The following is a 14,768-nucleotide window of genomic DNA, read 5'->3' on the forward strand; positions in this document are numbered from 1 at the left end:
CAAGGAAACAGAAATGGGAAGAAAGGGAAGCCTAAGATGCCATGAACACCCACAATGAGTACAACTTCAGGGAATCACTTATGAAACGCACTTAAATGACCATAGCGAATTACGGTCTACACGCCCAAGAGAGGCAGAATTTGACAGGGGAAATTCCTTTCCTATCCCTCATTGAGTTCCACATTGCCTTCAGCAAGAGATCAGCCAGGAATCTAGAAGTGACACTTTCCAGTATGTCTGAGAATTCGTAGTAAGTACTTCTGAGAGTCACAGGCTACATCATCCACCGAGAAACGAGGTTAAATGCTAATTACTATTGGCTTAATGCAGAACTGCATGTATTATGAATACCTCCAGTCATCTTAATTTGATCATCTCCACCCTTCCCCAGCCCAAGAACTTATCAAAGCTAGGAAACATATCTTAATCATTAAGACTAGATAATGATGTATCTGCCTACAAAAGCCTTTGTTGTTTGAATTCTTTGCAGCAGTCTCAAGACCAATGCCTAGACACTATTTTCTTTATTTTGCCAGTAAGTGAAAAATACCTGATTTGTCTTCCATTATCAGTGTGCAGCTACGCATAGTCATCAAGTTACTGCTTTGTTTATTGAGAAACACTAAGGAGATTTAACTTGGGTCCATATCACAGAAGTGCTTTCTAGATTCTTTGTTGCACATCTTCAAGTATAGGCACCAGAAACAGAATGCAGGATTCAAGCAAGATAACCTCCCTGCTTCTATTAATAGTCAAGGATCAACATTCACTGCTGATAGCTCCAACAGCAGCGTTCTGTATGTTGCTGTAACTGTTAACACCCTTCCTCACTTCTCTTCGGGTATTTTGAGTCATTGATTTCTATGAAAATCTTGGTTCCTGTTTGCGAGTGTATTTCACAATGTAATAGGAATATATCCTGGTTTCTTCTGGGACAGAGTTAATTTTCTTCATAGTAGCTGGTAGAGTGCTGTGTTTTAGATGTAGTACTAGAAGAATGTTGATAACACACTGATGTTTTAGTTGTTGCTGGGTAGTGCTTGGACTGGCCAAGGACTTCTCAGCTCTGCCAGGTGCACAACAAGATGGGAAGGGACACAGCCAGGACAGCTGACCCAAACTGACCAAAGGGCTATTCCATACCATATGACATCATGCTCAGTATATAAGCTGGGGGAAGAGGAAGGAAGGGGGGGGACATTCAGAGCAATGGCATTTGTCTTCCCAAGGAACTGTTACACATGATGGAGCCCTGCTTTCCTGGAGATGGCTAAGCACCTGCCTGCCCATGGGAAGCAGGGAATGAACTCCTTGCTTTGCTTGCGTGTGCAGCTTTTGCCTTCCTTATTAAACTGCCTTTATCTCAACCCACGAGTTTTCTCACTTTTACTCTTCTGATTCTCTCCCCCATCCCAGTGTGGGGGGAGTGAGCAAGTGGCTTTGTGGTGCTTAGTTGCCAGCCAGGGTTAAACCACAACAGAATAAAAACCACAATCTTTGAAAACAAAGAAAACAAACACCCAAACAATAACCTCACTGCAAACCCCACATAATGTAAAACACTGTGCTTATGTAAAAGGACAATTTAGTAAGAGGTCCACGGTCTTTCCTAATCAGCACATGCATATGACTAACCTGAAAATAAGCCAGCATGAGAAATCCTTCAGAGTTTGTTAGAAATTCAGGTACTTGCACAGCAAGCCACCTTTCTATACAAGCTAATTTCCAATAAGTACTACTTGCCATTGTCCAGAAGACACCCTCACCCTGCAATCTCCCATACCTAGCATCCAGATTTTCAGACTTGGCTTCAAAACTGATACAAGTTCCTGAAGTTCTAGAGGCCCCTCAGATCAGGTGAACAAACTTGTTTGGAGAAGGAACAATTTTTTTCAACTGCAGCAGGATTAATCTTACTGGCTCGCAGACAATTAAGCCTCAGGTCAGGGCTTTCCCTGGATAGGTTTTTTTTTCCTACTAGACTTCTCAGAAGTTTAGCCATGCACTGTGAACATCATGTGACTTATGAGAAAAGTCTACTCCCCAGTGTGGAAATCTTGTTTTATTTCTGAGTTATTTTGGAATGCCACCATTACAGGTTTCCAGCAACATACTGGTCAATAACAGAGCAAGAAACACACATTCATTATGCAGGATAAAAAAAAAAAATGTTTGACCTCCTAGTCTTTTTTAATTTTCTGCATTACAGTAAGGAGGGTTTTATGGTTAAGATCTACGACTTTAATGAAAAACCCCAGCCAACCACAAATAGTGAAAAACTTCAATCTGATAGACTGCATGCACAACACTAGATGAATCATCTCTTTCTGGACCATATAACTATATGTAGTTATAGGTAGATGTACACATGCATGCATACATAGCTGTGTGTATATACACACACAAAACTGCAAGTATCTAACTATAAAAGTGTGGACAGAAACTACCACTTTCCTCAGCCAGCTTGAAGGGCAGCAGCAGCTTCTGCCTCCTGCAGAAAATAAAAAAATCAAATTTGAGAAGGATGCTGGTGAATTTTTCACCAATTTTGTGAGTCTTATTTCCACTTTGCATCCCAATTATCTTTTCTGCTTAGGCTTATAACCTGATCAAGATATTACGAAATCTATGACCACCACCTCCTTTTTTTGTTGTTAGTCTCAAGCCAAGAGGAAGAAAGTTGATTTCTTAAGCAACTATTACGAGAAAACAGAGAGAAAACAATTCTTCATCCAGCTATGCCAAAGAAACCTAGGCTTACAACAATTCATTATCATATTCTCTACATACAAAGCAAGCAGAGTCTGCAAGCTCTAGTCAGCTTCTACAGTGAAATAAACTTGAAATAACAGTATCTTAGGAATTTACTGAGAAAACAACAGTGAAAATTTCTGCACCAATGAGAGGGATTAAACCATTTACAAACTGAATTCTGTAAGAAATGCCATCCTTCCTCCTCCACATTCAAGTGGGTCCTACTTTCCTGCAGAGTGATAAGCAGAGATTATTTATGAGAACAAGGTGAAGGACATGTTATGTGATCTATTGCCTGGGAGTCCAGACACAGGCAGAGGTCGGCCTTTTGTATCTCAAAGGAAGCATGAAAACTATGAATGAAGCAGCATATTTCCAAAATTATTCTGAATCAATTCCTAATATTATCAAAATTCTACTTCCAGTTATCCTGCAAAAGTAACAAGATTACTAAATTAGTCGAAGAGTACACAAGACTATAAAGCTTTGGTATACAAAATTATTTTTTTAAAAAAAAGCAGTTAAAATATAATGATAACTTCCCTCTTAAAAGAACAAACAAAAAACCCAACAAAACCAAAGCCTTCCGAAATACAAATACATGAAGAATTAAAACCAACATAGTAATCTTTTCCATATTATCTGAGAAACAGTTATGTTCCCACCTGTACAATTCTGCCTCTTGGAAAACTCCCCGGACAGCAACCCCTCAAGCAGTCTCGTCCCTCTACAATGACTGGGTATGAGAAGTGAGCTGCAACTTATTTTCTTTCAGATGTATGCATTAAGTAGTGCTGATGAATTGTAATAATATACATATACCAGCCAGATACCAGAAGTGTCAGAAAAAAAAATCACCTCTGGATATTCCTGTTAATTCCTTCACATTAAAAGGTACAGACTCTGTGTTTCACTCAGTTCTGTATAAATAACCAAAGCGTTTACCAATGTCCTATAAGCCTAAGTACAGAAAGTACTAGTCAAAGAGCTCTTAGTGTCCCCTGCTATCAAAGTTTGCGGACCTGGCTGCAACAGGTTTGTGAACAGAAGCAAAGAGATCAGGTAGAAGTTCTTATATTAAAAGCACAACTCCAAATTTGAATAGCTGCCTCCGCTGATTCAAGTTCAAATTTACCCCAGATAATTTAAAAAGCAAGGAATTGGCACCCGAGACTTTCTAGAAGGTTAAAATTGTACGTCTTTCAAAAAAAGTGTCCAAGAAAAACTGTAATACCATTGACTAGGATAGAGTCACTTCTGGGAATTAAAACCGTGAGTAAGCTGTTCTTTGCTGTTGCTGTTGTGATGGTGGCTGTCCTTGCTGTTGCTGAAGACGAACCTGCTGGGAGTATGGATCCTCAAGAGATTTAACAAAAATAGTTGTTTTAGGCCCAGTTTTCCAGGTAATACCATTTGAATCTATTACAGAGGACTCTACTGTGATGTTGTGGGTGCCAAGTATTACAAAGTTTAACAGAAACTGAGTGCTGAAGTAGTCGTTGTGCGGTTCCACCCTCTGCTCCATTTCATTGGTCATGTTGTCAATAGGAATCTGAGAACACATGGAAGGTTAAAATGCCATTTTATATAAAGCTGTTAAAATAAGTTTTCCACTCTCCATTTGAAGGAGAGGGAAAAAAAAAAAAAAAGAAAAATCTCTGTCCTCAATTTTTCTAAACCAATGCATGCGCACGTTTGAGCCAGCTTGACATGCTTTTTCATCAATGAGTTATTTTTATATCTATTCACAGAAGCAAGGTAGCTAACAAGTCTTTTTCTCCCTGAGGTTCTAGTTTTCCACAGAGTAACAAGAGACAAACATTACACACTTCCTAGTCCTGTTTCCCCCTCAAAAAACCTGCAAATAACAAAACAACCCCAAACCCCACCAAAACATGCCTTTCACACTTCAGCAGAACCTGAACTTTAGACACGCAATCTTTCATAAAACTGTTGACATAAATGCAATATGCCTTTCCTCAGGTGCTATTTAATTTGGACAGCCTGTCCTCATGATTTTCATAAACAAAACACCACCCCTTAGAATGAGGATAAAGAAGTTCTAGAGGCTATGTGGTAGACAATAATCTACTCCTGCCTTTTTTCCCCCCTGTGGAGTTTCGTATGATATATACCTAGGTTGAATTCTCCTGATCTCAAGCGAATTCCTAATGACTTGTTCTGAAAAAGCCCCTTTTGTTTGGAAGAAAAGCTGATACTAAGAAGGTATCAGCATACAGCAGACTTAAAAATCCCAGGTCCCTTCCACACACTATCCCTGGCTCCAGCCAGTGCTTGAACATCAACTGTCAAGAGTGAGAGGATTACAGAAGAACCCATTCATTTCAACCTGAAAATTCTGCTAATCAGAGCCAAACATAAGAGCAGGAAAATACAGCAAGAAACCATAAGACTCCTCCAGCCTATATTCTATCCATACCTTATAGTCTTGTCCAGCTTTGCTCTGCAACACTGAAGAGACATTTAGACAGACGGATTGGATTTTACGGAAAAGGCCTGGTTTAGATCCATGCTGAACCACTCCTTCCACCTTTAGGGCCAACTGTTGATTGTTCTGTACTGCAATAGGTTCTGCTGGATTCCTCGGAGATGGGGATAGAGCAAGCTGAAACACAAGAAAACAAACCAAAATGTAATTTTATGCCTCCAGAAAAGCAAACACAATTCAAGGATGAAACAGAACACCTTCTTATAGAAAAGTTTCCAAGGAGGGGTTTGGTAGGGAAATCACAAAATGGAAACAAAGAACTTACATCTGAGACTCGTTACTATCATAAGCATCATCAGCAATACCAGATGTGATTTTTACATCAGTTTCATTAATCACACTTCTTCAAAAGAAGCAGAAAAAAAATCTTCTACAACATAGCCACAGTTAAGTACATTAGGCTGAACAAAGTAAAATGCAATAAGAGTAAATACTAAAAAAATCTTAAGGTTTTCCACTTTTCCCAGAAAAATGGAGCACCTAAGTAAAAAAAAAAACCCAAAGGTTGCATATAGCTATTCTTAGTCAGTCAGTTGATTAATATTAGAATTTTCTTCCAAGATAGTAAACATTGCTTTCTAAAGGAAAAGAAAACACAATACATATTGATAAAAGTTACCTTCCCAGACTAGAACACAATTTAGCTTTGCAGAGTCAGAATCAACAAAAATTCCAGTTAGATTTTATCTTTAAGGCTTTGTAATCAAAGAACTGAATCCTACTTGCCCAAGTCACAGCCTAGTGATTCTTAATATCATATGTGCACATTGTTCAAATTATTCCTAACAGATAAACTGAGATGCTATTTGCAGTTAAGTATCTTCACTAAAAATGCTGAAGCTTTGTGCCTTCAGTAAGGCTTTTCTCAAAGTAAAGACTCTATAAATAGAAATTTTAGGCGACATTTGAGCAGTACTTACCTTAATGCTTGTAGACTGCAGCTTTTGAAAAAAGTATCTTTGAAATGAAAGGGGTACCTTCAACAACGCAATGACAGCATTGCACAGACAAGCTGTATGCTGTAAGAAACAGAACCAAAACAAATGAGAAAAAAAGCTATCTTTCACAGCACAGGAAAGAGATATGCACTTGAGGTACTGAAACTGCACTAATTTCCACCAGAAGTCCACAAATATATTGATACGGTCATAGGATAACAGCCACTATGATGACTGTGGCTACGTTCAGCCTCTCTGTTTATGTTCTGCCCTTTATGAAGAAGATATACTGCTCTGGAAAGAACATGGAGGCCAAGAAAATGAAAAATCCAGATCATTTCAGTCCTAGTATTACAGTCAGCAGAGCAGGATCTGCTTGAAACACTCATACACAAAACCCTCACAGACAAACTCTCAAAAAACCAATTCCCCTCCAAGCAAACTAGACTTGCATCTACCATAACTTTATGCGGTGCAATAAATAAGTTTTAAGCCTCTTGTCTACTCTTCCTCTCCCCACTGCACTATACCATCCTTCTGGCTCAGATGAGTAAAGACAGCACTACTGAAGTCACCAAGCTGCATTGGTATGGAGCCAGTGACAACTAAGTCTACAGGATTTACCTTTGCTGCATTTTACACAACTCATTCTTCTACGCAATTTGGAATCAGTAAGGACTGTTGGATTTAGAAACAAGGCACCAGATGCCAGCCATGACAAATGAACTACCTTGTTCCATGCACTTCAGCTTTATGATGTTCACTAACAGTAAAAGACAAAACCATACTAGCCCTGTAAAGGAGTATGTTATCAGCTCACTGTTTGCATTCAGCACACTTCACACACTGTGTTCTTCTGATGACCTGCGCTGATAAGAGAAACACCATACTCACAAAACACAGTACTAGCTCAACAGCTCAGTGACTGAAGCAAGGCTAGTGCTGGACCCTCCAGCACTGAAAAAAAAATCAGTATTTGAATGCGAGCATGGCAAGAGATTCAACAGAGCCTTGACACTACTTTTATGTACCTTATCAGCATCTGCTATATTCTTAGTATCGGAATTTTTTATACATTATTTTTAATCAGACCAGTAAGGTTACAGGTGTCTTAGCAAAACCTTTTTTGAAGTATTTTTGAAGTAGAGAGTCTCCATAGAGACCATTTGTGCCAGTAAGAGTTTATGTTAGTTAACCCAGTGTGCTCTTCAGTTTCTGGACCACCACAGATATATGGAGTTGCAGAGTTCTTGGAGCCTTTGCCTAACAAAATATGCATTTAAAACTGTTACTTGCCAAGTAAGACACAGGAGCATACTTCCTGTTGAGGGATTCCACTTCTTCCAGTACATGATTAAATACAGACATCATTCTTCTTTCATATTCACTCTCAACATGTGCTGTTCCATTTGAGCTATATTCCTGGAAACTAAAAAAAATAAAACTTTTAATTGTGTCTAACATACTTTCCTCAACGTAATCTAGGAGGCTCACTCCCAAACAGGCCCAACAAGACCATCCTCTATTACAACTTGAAATCCATTAAAAAATAACTATGTCTTTCAAACTGTTTACTCTGTTTCTTTATTATTTTTCCACTAGAAGACTTTACATTTAAAACCTTTCTTAACTACAGCTTATCCACCACTTTCTGTCCCCACCGTCTCGCTTGAAGCAGTTACAAGTCTAACAGACTCAGCGTGCTTAATTCCCCTTGCTTTTATTTAAGCCTGCAGTGTTTATAATGTTTTTAAAAGTCTCACAACTCAAGGAAAAGCAAGAGTGCCAGTCAGAGTTAAAACTAAATCTGGAAGTTTATAATCTCATCCTTTGAATACAATTCCATCTCCTAGGCACCTAATGTTTTGAAGTCCACAGCTTCAAACTTTTTACAAGTATGATTAATATATCTTTAAGCAATGCTTAATTCATGAGTAGGACAGTCATTTAGGATGTTCACTTTTATTTACAGTTACAAAATCACACATTTAGGATGATGTTTATCCACATTATCTTCCATTTAATCTCAGCCTGGGAGTTTTAAAGACTGATTCAATTCATAGGTACTTCAATGGGATTTTCTAGTGGGTGTGTGTTCACTGTTAAAAGAGAGCCATAGGTGATGGATTTACATTGGAAGTATAAAATAATTTAGTGCATATATTTTCAGGACTCTGAAGCAAACTAATGTGCGCTTACAAGTGCAAACAGTAGGTATGGGACCTAGCACAGAATGACACAAAAGAAGAGATTAGAAGTTGTTTTTTATTTTAATGTAAGTCTATATTTAAGACAAGTCCAATATAGTGCTCTCAAGAGCAAAATCGGTGTAAAAATGCGCAACCTGAAATACAGCCCCTATCCTGCCAGGTATAGCACAGCAGCAACAGGTCCTCAAGCCCATAGTAGAATTAGAAGGGTCTACTGAGAAACTTTCTGAACATTCTTTGAATTCCTAGGCTCAAAGCCCCAAGGATTTAGAAAGAAATAGCAAAGGAATAGAAAGTTAACTATCAAACGTACCTTGCAGATTCTGGATCCAAAATCAGAGCTTCTATCGCATGTGAAATCAACAGGCAGCTCTGCTGTTGTCTGATATTAATATTGAGGAGTTAAAAGACTTACAAAGTTGGCACCTAAAACAAGATATGCAGTATATTTACTGGTACTTTTCCTTATTTCTCTAGCTTCTGTGAAGTAATCCTACAGTCATTACTCCTGTAGTAAACCTAGAGCAAGAACTGTGAAAATATCAAGTTTTATCCTGTTGCAATTGTGTCATAACTTGTTCATAAAGCAACTCCAAACAATAGTATGGCAATGTTTATTTCCAAATAGGTTTTAAGCAATTGTTACCTGATGTTACTACTTCAAAATTACTTTGCGCGAGTCTTCATAGAAAAGAGGATAGTTAAGCTTCATGCTGTCCACATGAGAAGTGGACAAATTCTAGTATTTTAAAAGGATACAGTTCTACATTCCTTAGAGTTGCTGAGTCTGCATCAAAAGATGACTGATATAGATCTCCATACCGTGTAGCCAGGTTTCGGAATTCTTCCATTGAGTGTTTCATCTACAGAGACAATGTTACTAGTCAAAAAAATCCAAGCAAAGCAAAACAAACAAAACTCCACATGTCCAAAAAACCACTACACTATAACATACAACACTGAAGGAATAAGACAACATACTCTGGCTAAATATATAAAGTTCATACTTCTTCACACAGATAAAAATCACCAAAGTGACAAACTATTATCCATGCATTAAACATATTTTTCCTGTAACACAGCACCAACATACCCTCCTTAGGTTAAAAATAAAGCAAAGCAAAAAACTCCCCACCACCAACCTCCCCCATCCCCTACTGGCAAATCAAGCTGCTCTGTCTATCAAAGACTACCTACTGATTCCTTATTGCAGACTACATGCACTTTAGAAGCAGACTGTCTTAGTGTTCTGTAAGGTATCAAGTCAGTTGTCAACACTCACCAAAAGGAGTTGCAGTACAATCCAGAATTATATATATTCTTCCTTAGTGTAATCACAGTATCTGAGGTGTTTCAAAACAAGATCTGAAAGGTCTTGTGTCAAGTTTAAGTGTATTGGGTGGCTTACTACATGCATATCCTCAAAAGCTGGGCAAGTGAATGTGTGAAAAAACATACATACATACATATTCAACTTCAAAATAAGCCCTGCTACAGGCAGACTTTTATAGCTACAGGTGAAAAACAAGGCCCCCTATTTAGCAAAACCCTTTACTACCACTTTTCATTTCTTTTGTCAGATATGTTTGCTGAGAAGCAAAATTCGTACCAGAGTCATAAATGTAACTGCACAAGAGTGGAACAAGAACACATGCCTGGTTAGAGATGCGCCCACACCTTTGGAGATCATTTCCTGATGTCATAGCAATCGTTGTGGCAATAGCTGGTGGTGGACTTGTTTTTAGGCTGTTGCAGGTACAAATAAGTTGAGAAAAAGCTTGCAGAAGGTCAATCCTGAGTTTCACAAATCCACACTGAAAGCTCAGAGGATTAAGTGGCGTACTAGCAGCCTGAAACACAGTAATAGGAATGTTGGCAATGTAGGTCAAAAGCAAACACGATAAAATAACTTCACAATGTCACTGAACTGTCTCATCAGACAACTGAACCCTTCAGTTCAATTCTAAAAGCCGCTTTCTAAAAATTGTGTTTAACAGATTTGCTCAATTTAAATCATACTGACTTATGAAGGACACAGAAGTTAGGTAATTACACAACCGCGTTTCAAGTGTATCACCCTTGTAACAATGTGACTTAAGCTGTTACAATGCTATTAGGGCACCTATTTCCTCTTTTCCAAGGCCAAGCCATTACGCTTCAAATGACCTTAGTCCAGACAGTCCTTACCGTAAGAGAGCACACACTGAATTAGAGGGCAAACAGAAACACTAAGGACTGAAAAAGTGATTCTCTGCATGAGCCAAAAGAGAAAGAACTGACTAAAGTTACACGCAGCAAGAGGAAGGGGTGATAACTTTTGATTTATTTTTTTTTAGAACTGTGAAATGGACAGGAACATTATAAAGGCACTGAACCTTGCATTTGATGAAGGCAGACACACAGTTCAGTTACAACTAAGAACAGTAAGTAACAAAACTGCAGGAGGGTAGACATGCTGCTATTATTTAGAAAATATGGTTCTGTGAAACTTAGCTACCTAAGAGCTTATCTGACTTGTAGAAGCATCTGTGACAGCTTAGGACACCCAGAAGTGGGTAAATTGCAGTACTCAAGATTTGGTACCAGTTAAGCCAAAAATCCAGTACTTATTTTTCTTATACTGTTGGATCTTGAGAAGAGTACACTTTTCTTTTGCAGGGGGGAAGCCATCTGCAAAATAAAGCACAGGTACCTTCTCTTACTTCTTGGATATGTGTTAAACTCATGCATGTCTTCCCCAGTGCTTCTCATTCCTCAACAAAAAAAGGTCACTTCTGGAAGAAAGAAGTTATAATCCATCCCAAAACCTCACTAAGAATCATTTCTTTGCCAGCAGGAAAGCAGAAAACTAGTTTCTCACAAAACATCACATTATCTGAGAACCAGCCCACTATTGACTAAAGTGAGGAAACATCAGCCAACTGCAACCACTTTAAACTATCAAGCTAGATTTCAACCAGAGAATCCAGAATAGATGACAATTTCATCACTTGAGCCATTCAACCCCTCTTATCTACCACTTGGCTTTCCCTTCTCCAAGGGCATAAAAAAAAAAATCCCTTCTGAATGGAAATTGTTCAGTTTATTCTGCAAGGGTGGTTTCAGAAAACCCTCTGTGGAAAAGATCTCACTGCACTGTAATTGCTCTACAGAGACTACATGCTTTTATAGAAAGTAAAGTAAAGACATTTTTAGTAGCACAAATTGGACTCGATTCTTGTAAATGGAAATACAAGCTTGTCTCATTAATACTGCAATTTACCTTATCTGCTACTCATGTAGCCACAGGCAATAAATGAGTTACAATTCTTTTTTGAAAATGACAGAAAGAGTTCTTTGGCTCAGCCACGTTCTTCAAACACCACCACCACTTGTTACCAGCATATCTGGAGTTAGTGCTACTTAATCAATGGTTATATTAGTGTTTTGTTCAAGTTCTGTATCTTCTCTAGATTATCAGCAGTGAAAAATAAGCACAATCACAGAATCACAGAATGGCAAGGGTTGGAAGGGATCTCGGGAGATAAATGCTTCTAGTGAGATGCATGTTCTGAGCAGATACTATTCAAAACCTCTGCTAACTATACAAGCAAGTACACAGCAAGACAGACAATGCTGATCTGCTCTGTGACAAGTCCCTGCCCTCCCCTGCCACATCTCTCATCCATAAAGTAATGGGACTCTTCAAGTGGACTGACTCACATGAAAGAACATTTTGCATACAGCAATGCAAGACAGACAGTTGCATGTGTATCAAGAAGGAACTGAGAAATTTTTGACAAGATCAGACACTGAATATTTAATCATTGCTGAACTGGGCTGACTGAACATCTGCAACAGATTTACTGGCACAGTGTCTTCCAGCTACAAAGGGTTCATCATATGCACTAATGGTCTGCAGTACCAACAGTGCTGAGTCATGCTCTACACTGAAACAGCAGCAACAGTAAAGCTGAAGTCAGAGGGAAGAGACAGCTAAGTCTTCAGCAGTTAGACAATCATGTGCACTTTATGGCACTTTGCTCCCCTTTGAGATACTGAGTTCTGTTGATGCAAGCAGCAAGTCGCTCCTTTTACAGCTGATACACTCAAGCATGGCTAGGATTTGCCTAAAGTGATGCAACAAGTCAGCAACAGCCAGGAAACCCAAGTGCCTCTTTCTCTAGCTCTCTGAAACCTGTACTTACTCCTCTGGACCACAACCACCCACAAGGAAGTGCTTTTCTGGGTGCAATACTTGTGTGCAACATGCAGGATGTGAAGTCAGCAGAGGAGATGAGGACAGGAATCCTTCAACAGAAAAAAAACCCACCGAAACTCTAGGGAAAAGCTAATTAAATTACTGAATCATGGAACGACCTATTTAAGCAGGTTATTTTCCTGCCTGTATTAAATATTAACATCTGATTAGATGAGGTCCTCCCCTCAATGTCTTCTAGTGGTTAGAGGAATCTTGAAATATTGAATTAAAAGCCTTATTTGCTCAGCCAACAAGTTAAAGACAAATACTTCAGGAATGATGGATCTTTCTCTCAGAGGACAAAGGTGTAAAATTGACATCCCTCCTGCTTATTCAGGGACAGTTTATTAATAAACAGTAATATCTGAACTTCATTAAACACTAATACCCGAATTGTCATAACATTGACAGTTCCAGTAATTGCCAAAAAAAAATGCTTCATTCAGAAGACATACAGAAAACTGTATGTAAAGATTTCTTCATGGAAACTAAAATATAAAAGTATTGTGTGAAGCTAGATTGTCTTTTGTCAAGAAGCAACTTCCCAGGAAGAACTGAAGGTCCATATTCATTCATGCTTTTTTTGTTTACATTCACAGAGACATGGCTTCTTTTTCACCACTTCAGAGAAGCAGCAAGTATTTGCATAAAAGCAGGTACCATGTGAATTCGACTGATTTTATGAGATTGAATTGTCCTCCTTCCTCTTACTAAATTGGTGTTGCCTTGTTGTTAGGTTCCATAGGCTCATGTTGTCAAATATAAGGAAACATGAACTCAGTAGAAAGGAAGACTATTAAATCCTTCTCCATATCTTGAGAAGATAGCACCCAATTTAGACAAATTCCCAGGCTTGACTATTACAATAGTGTTTATTCAGCCAAGACAAGGAGTGGAAAATTTTAAGTACTGTAACTTTAAAAAAGATCTGTCACATATCATATCATTTGATCAAGGAAGGAAGTGAGGGAGGGGCAAGAGGAAAACAAAAAAGAGAAATTGAGCTAATCACACTTAGCTGAGCTACAGTCTCTTCTCCCTGAAAATGCAGTGTGTTACAACTGGCTCTTCCCTGCAGTCTTATCAAAAAGACAGTCTGGTGGATGTCAGACATTTTTAAAAACTTTTCAGAGGTTTAAGAACAGAAACCAAACAGACCTGCTGCAGTATACAGAAACATCATCACTAAAGTAGAAGATCTGTGCTAACCGTCAGTGACGCTATTCCTTTGTGATAGGATTTTAAAGCTTCAGCAATGCAAGAAAGTGCTGAGCTATAGTTGTCCTCCTGCAAACCTGTCAGACACTGTTCTGCATGGGAGAACTCCTTCAAGCTGTTCAGCCAGAAGTAGAAGTGTTCTGAAGCCACCTGAGTCAGCAGGCTTTGATACAGTTCTCTGGCCATGTCATGGTTGCCCTGTAATGACAAGAAAGTTTCTAAGAGGGGACACAAAAAAAGGCTGTGGGTTTCTATGAAACAAATACAAATAAGAGAACAGTAACATCTCCAGGACTAATCTTACTTAAAAAAAACCAACAGTGAAAATTCTTCCAATCATTTGATCACGACAATCCTAACAATAAATAAAAGCACAAGTGCTTATTTTATGGAAATATCAGCCTCTGTAAGGTATAGTACTTATTTAAACAAGATAATTCAACAAGATGAGAAACAAATATTACAATTTACTGTTATTTTTTACTGAAATGTTATCTTCTGTCCTCACAGAAACACTGGGTTTAAAACTATCAAATGAGCCCAGAGCTAAAAATCAAAAATCCTGACTGATTTACCAAAACCATGTGCTATATTCTGTCCTCTCTACTGCAATATGTACTTGACCTGTTTAAAATTACCCTAACATCTCATACTAGGGTCTCTACATAATCTAAACTCGGCTGTAACTTTACTGAAGGGAAAAGGGAAACAGTATCTTTTTCCTTCCTTTTTCACATTGAAGAAAGAGAAGGGCACATCAGGATGGCCTATAGCATCTTCTAAATAACATCTAGACAGTGCAGCTTAGGCATGCGCTCAAGAAGGTATCAGGTCATTACTTTCTTCCTTCTCAAATACTTCAAAAACAAGTAAAAAACCACCCTGATGGGATGACTACT

The 14,768-nt window shown here is 38.5% G+C and overlaps 1 protein-coding gene across 1 annotated transcript in view; it reads right to left on the reverse strand.

Moving 5' to 3' along the window:
• Positions 1 to 2,011: 2,011 nt before the first annotated feature.
• The window catches only part of INTS7 (integrator complex subunit 7), a 31,233-nt gene continuing 18,476 nt past the window's right edge, over positions 2,012 to 14,768 (reverse strand). The window contains exons 13-20 of the mRNA XM_035901593.1: positions 13,861 to 14,067; positions 10,067 to 10,261; positions 9,171 to 9,274; positions 8,725 to 8,793; positions 7,498 to 7,630; positions 6,184 to 6,282; positions 5,195 to 5,380; positions 2,012 to 4,306 (exon numbers count right to left, since the gene is read on the reverse strand). Of these exons, the coding sequence (XP_035757486.1) occupies positions 4,019 to 4,306; positions 5,195 to 5,380; positions 6,184 to 6,282; positions 7,498 to 7,630; positions 8,725 to 8,793; positions 9,171 to 9,274; positions 10,067 to 10,261; positions 13,861 to 14,067 (1,281 nt within the window). The 3' untranslated portion in view covers positions 2,012 to 4,018. The remainder of the gene's footprint in view (positions 4,307 to 5,194; positions 5,381 to 6,183; positions 6,283 to 7,497; positions 7,631 to 8,724; positions 8,794 to 9,170; positions 9,275 to 10,066; positions 10,262 to 13,860; positions 14,068 to 14,768) is intronic.

The sequence above is a fragment of the Egretta garzetta genome, unplaced genomic scaffold (genome assembly GCF_000687185.1).
Source record: "Egretta garzetta isolate BGI_Z169 unplaced genomic scaffold, ASM68718v1 scaffold319, whole genome shotgun sequence".
NCBI classification, from domain to species: Eukaryota; Metazoa; Chordata; class Aves; order Pelecaniformes; family Ardeidae; genus Egretta; species Egretta garzetta.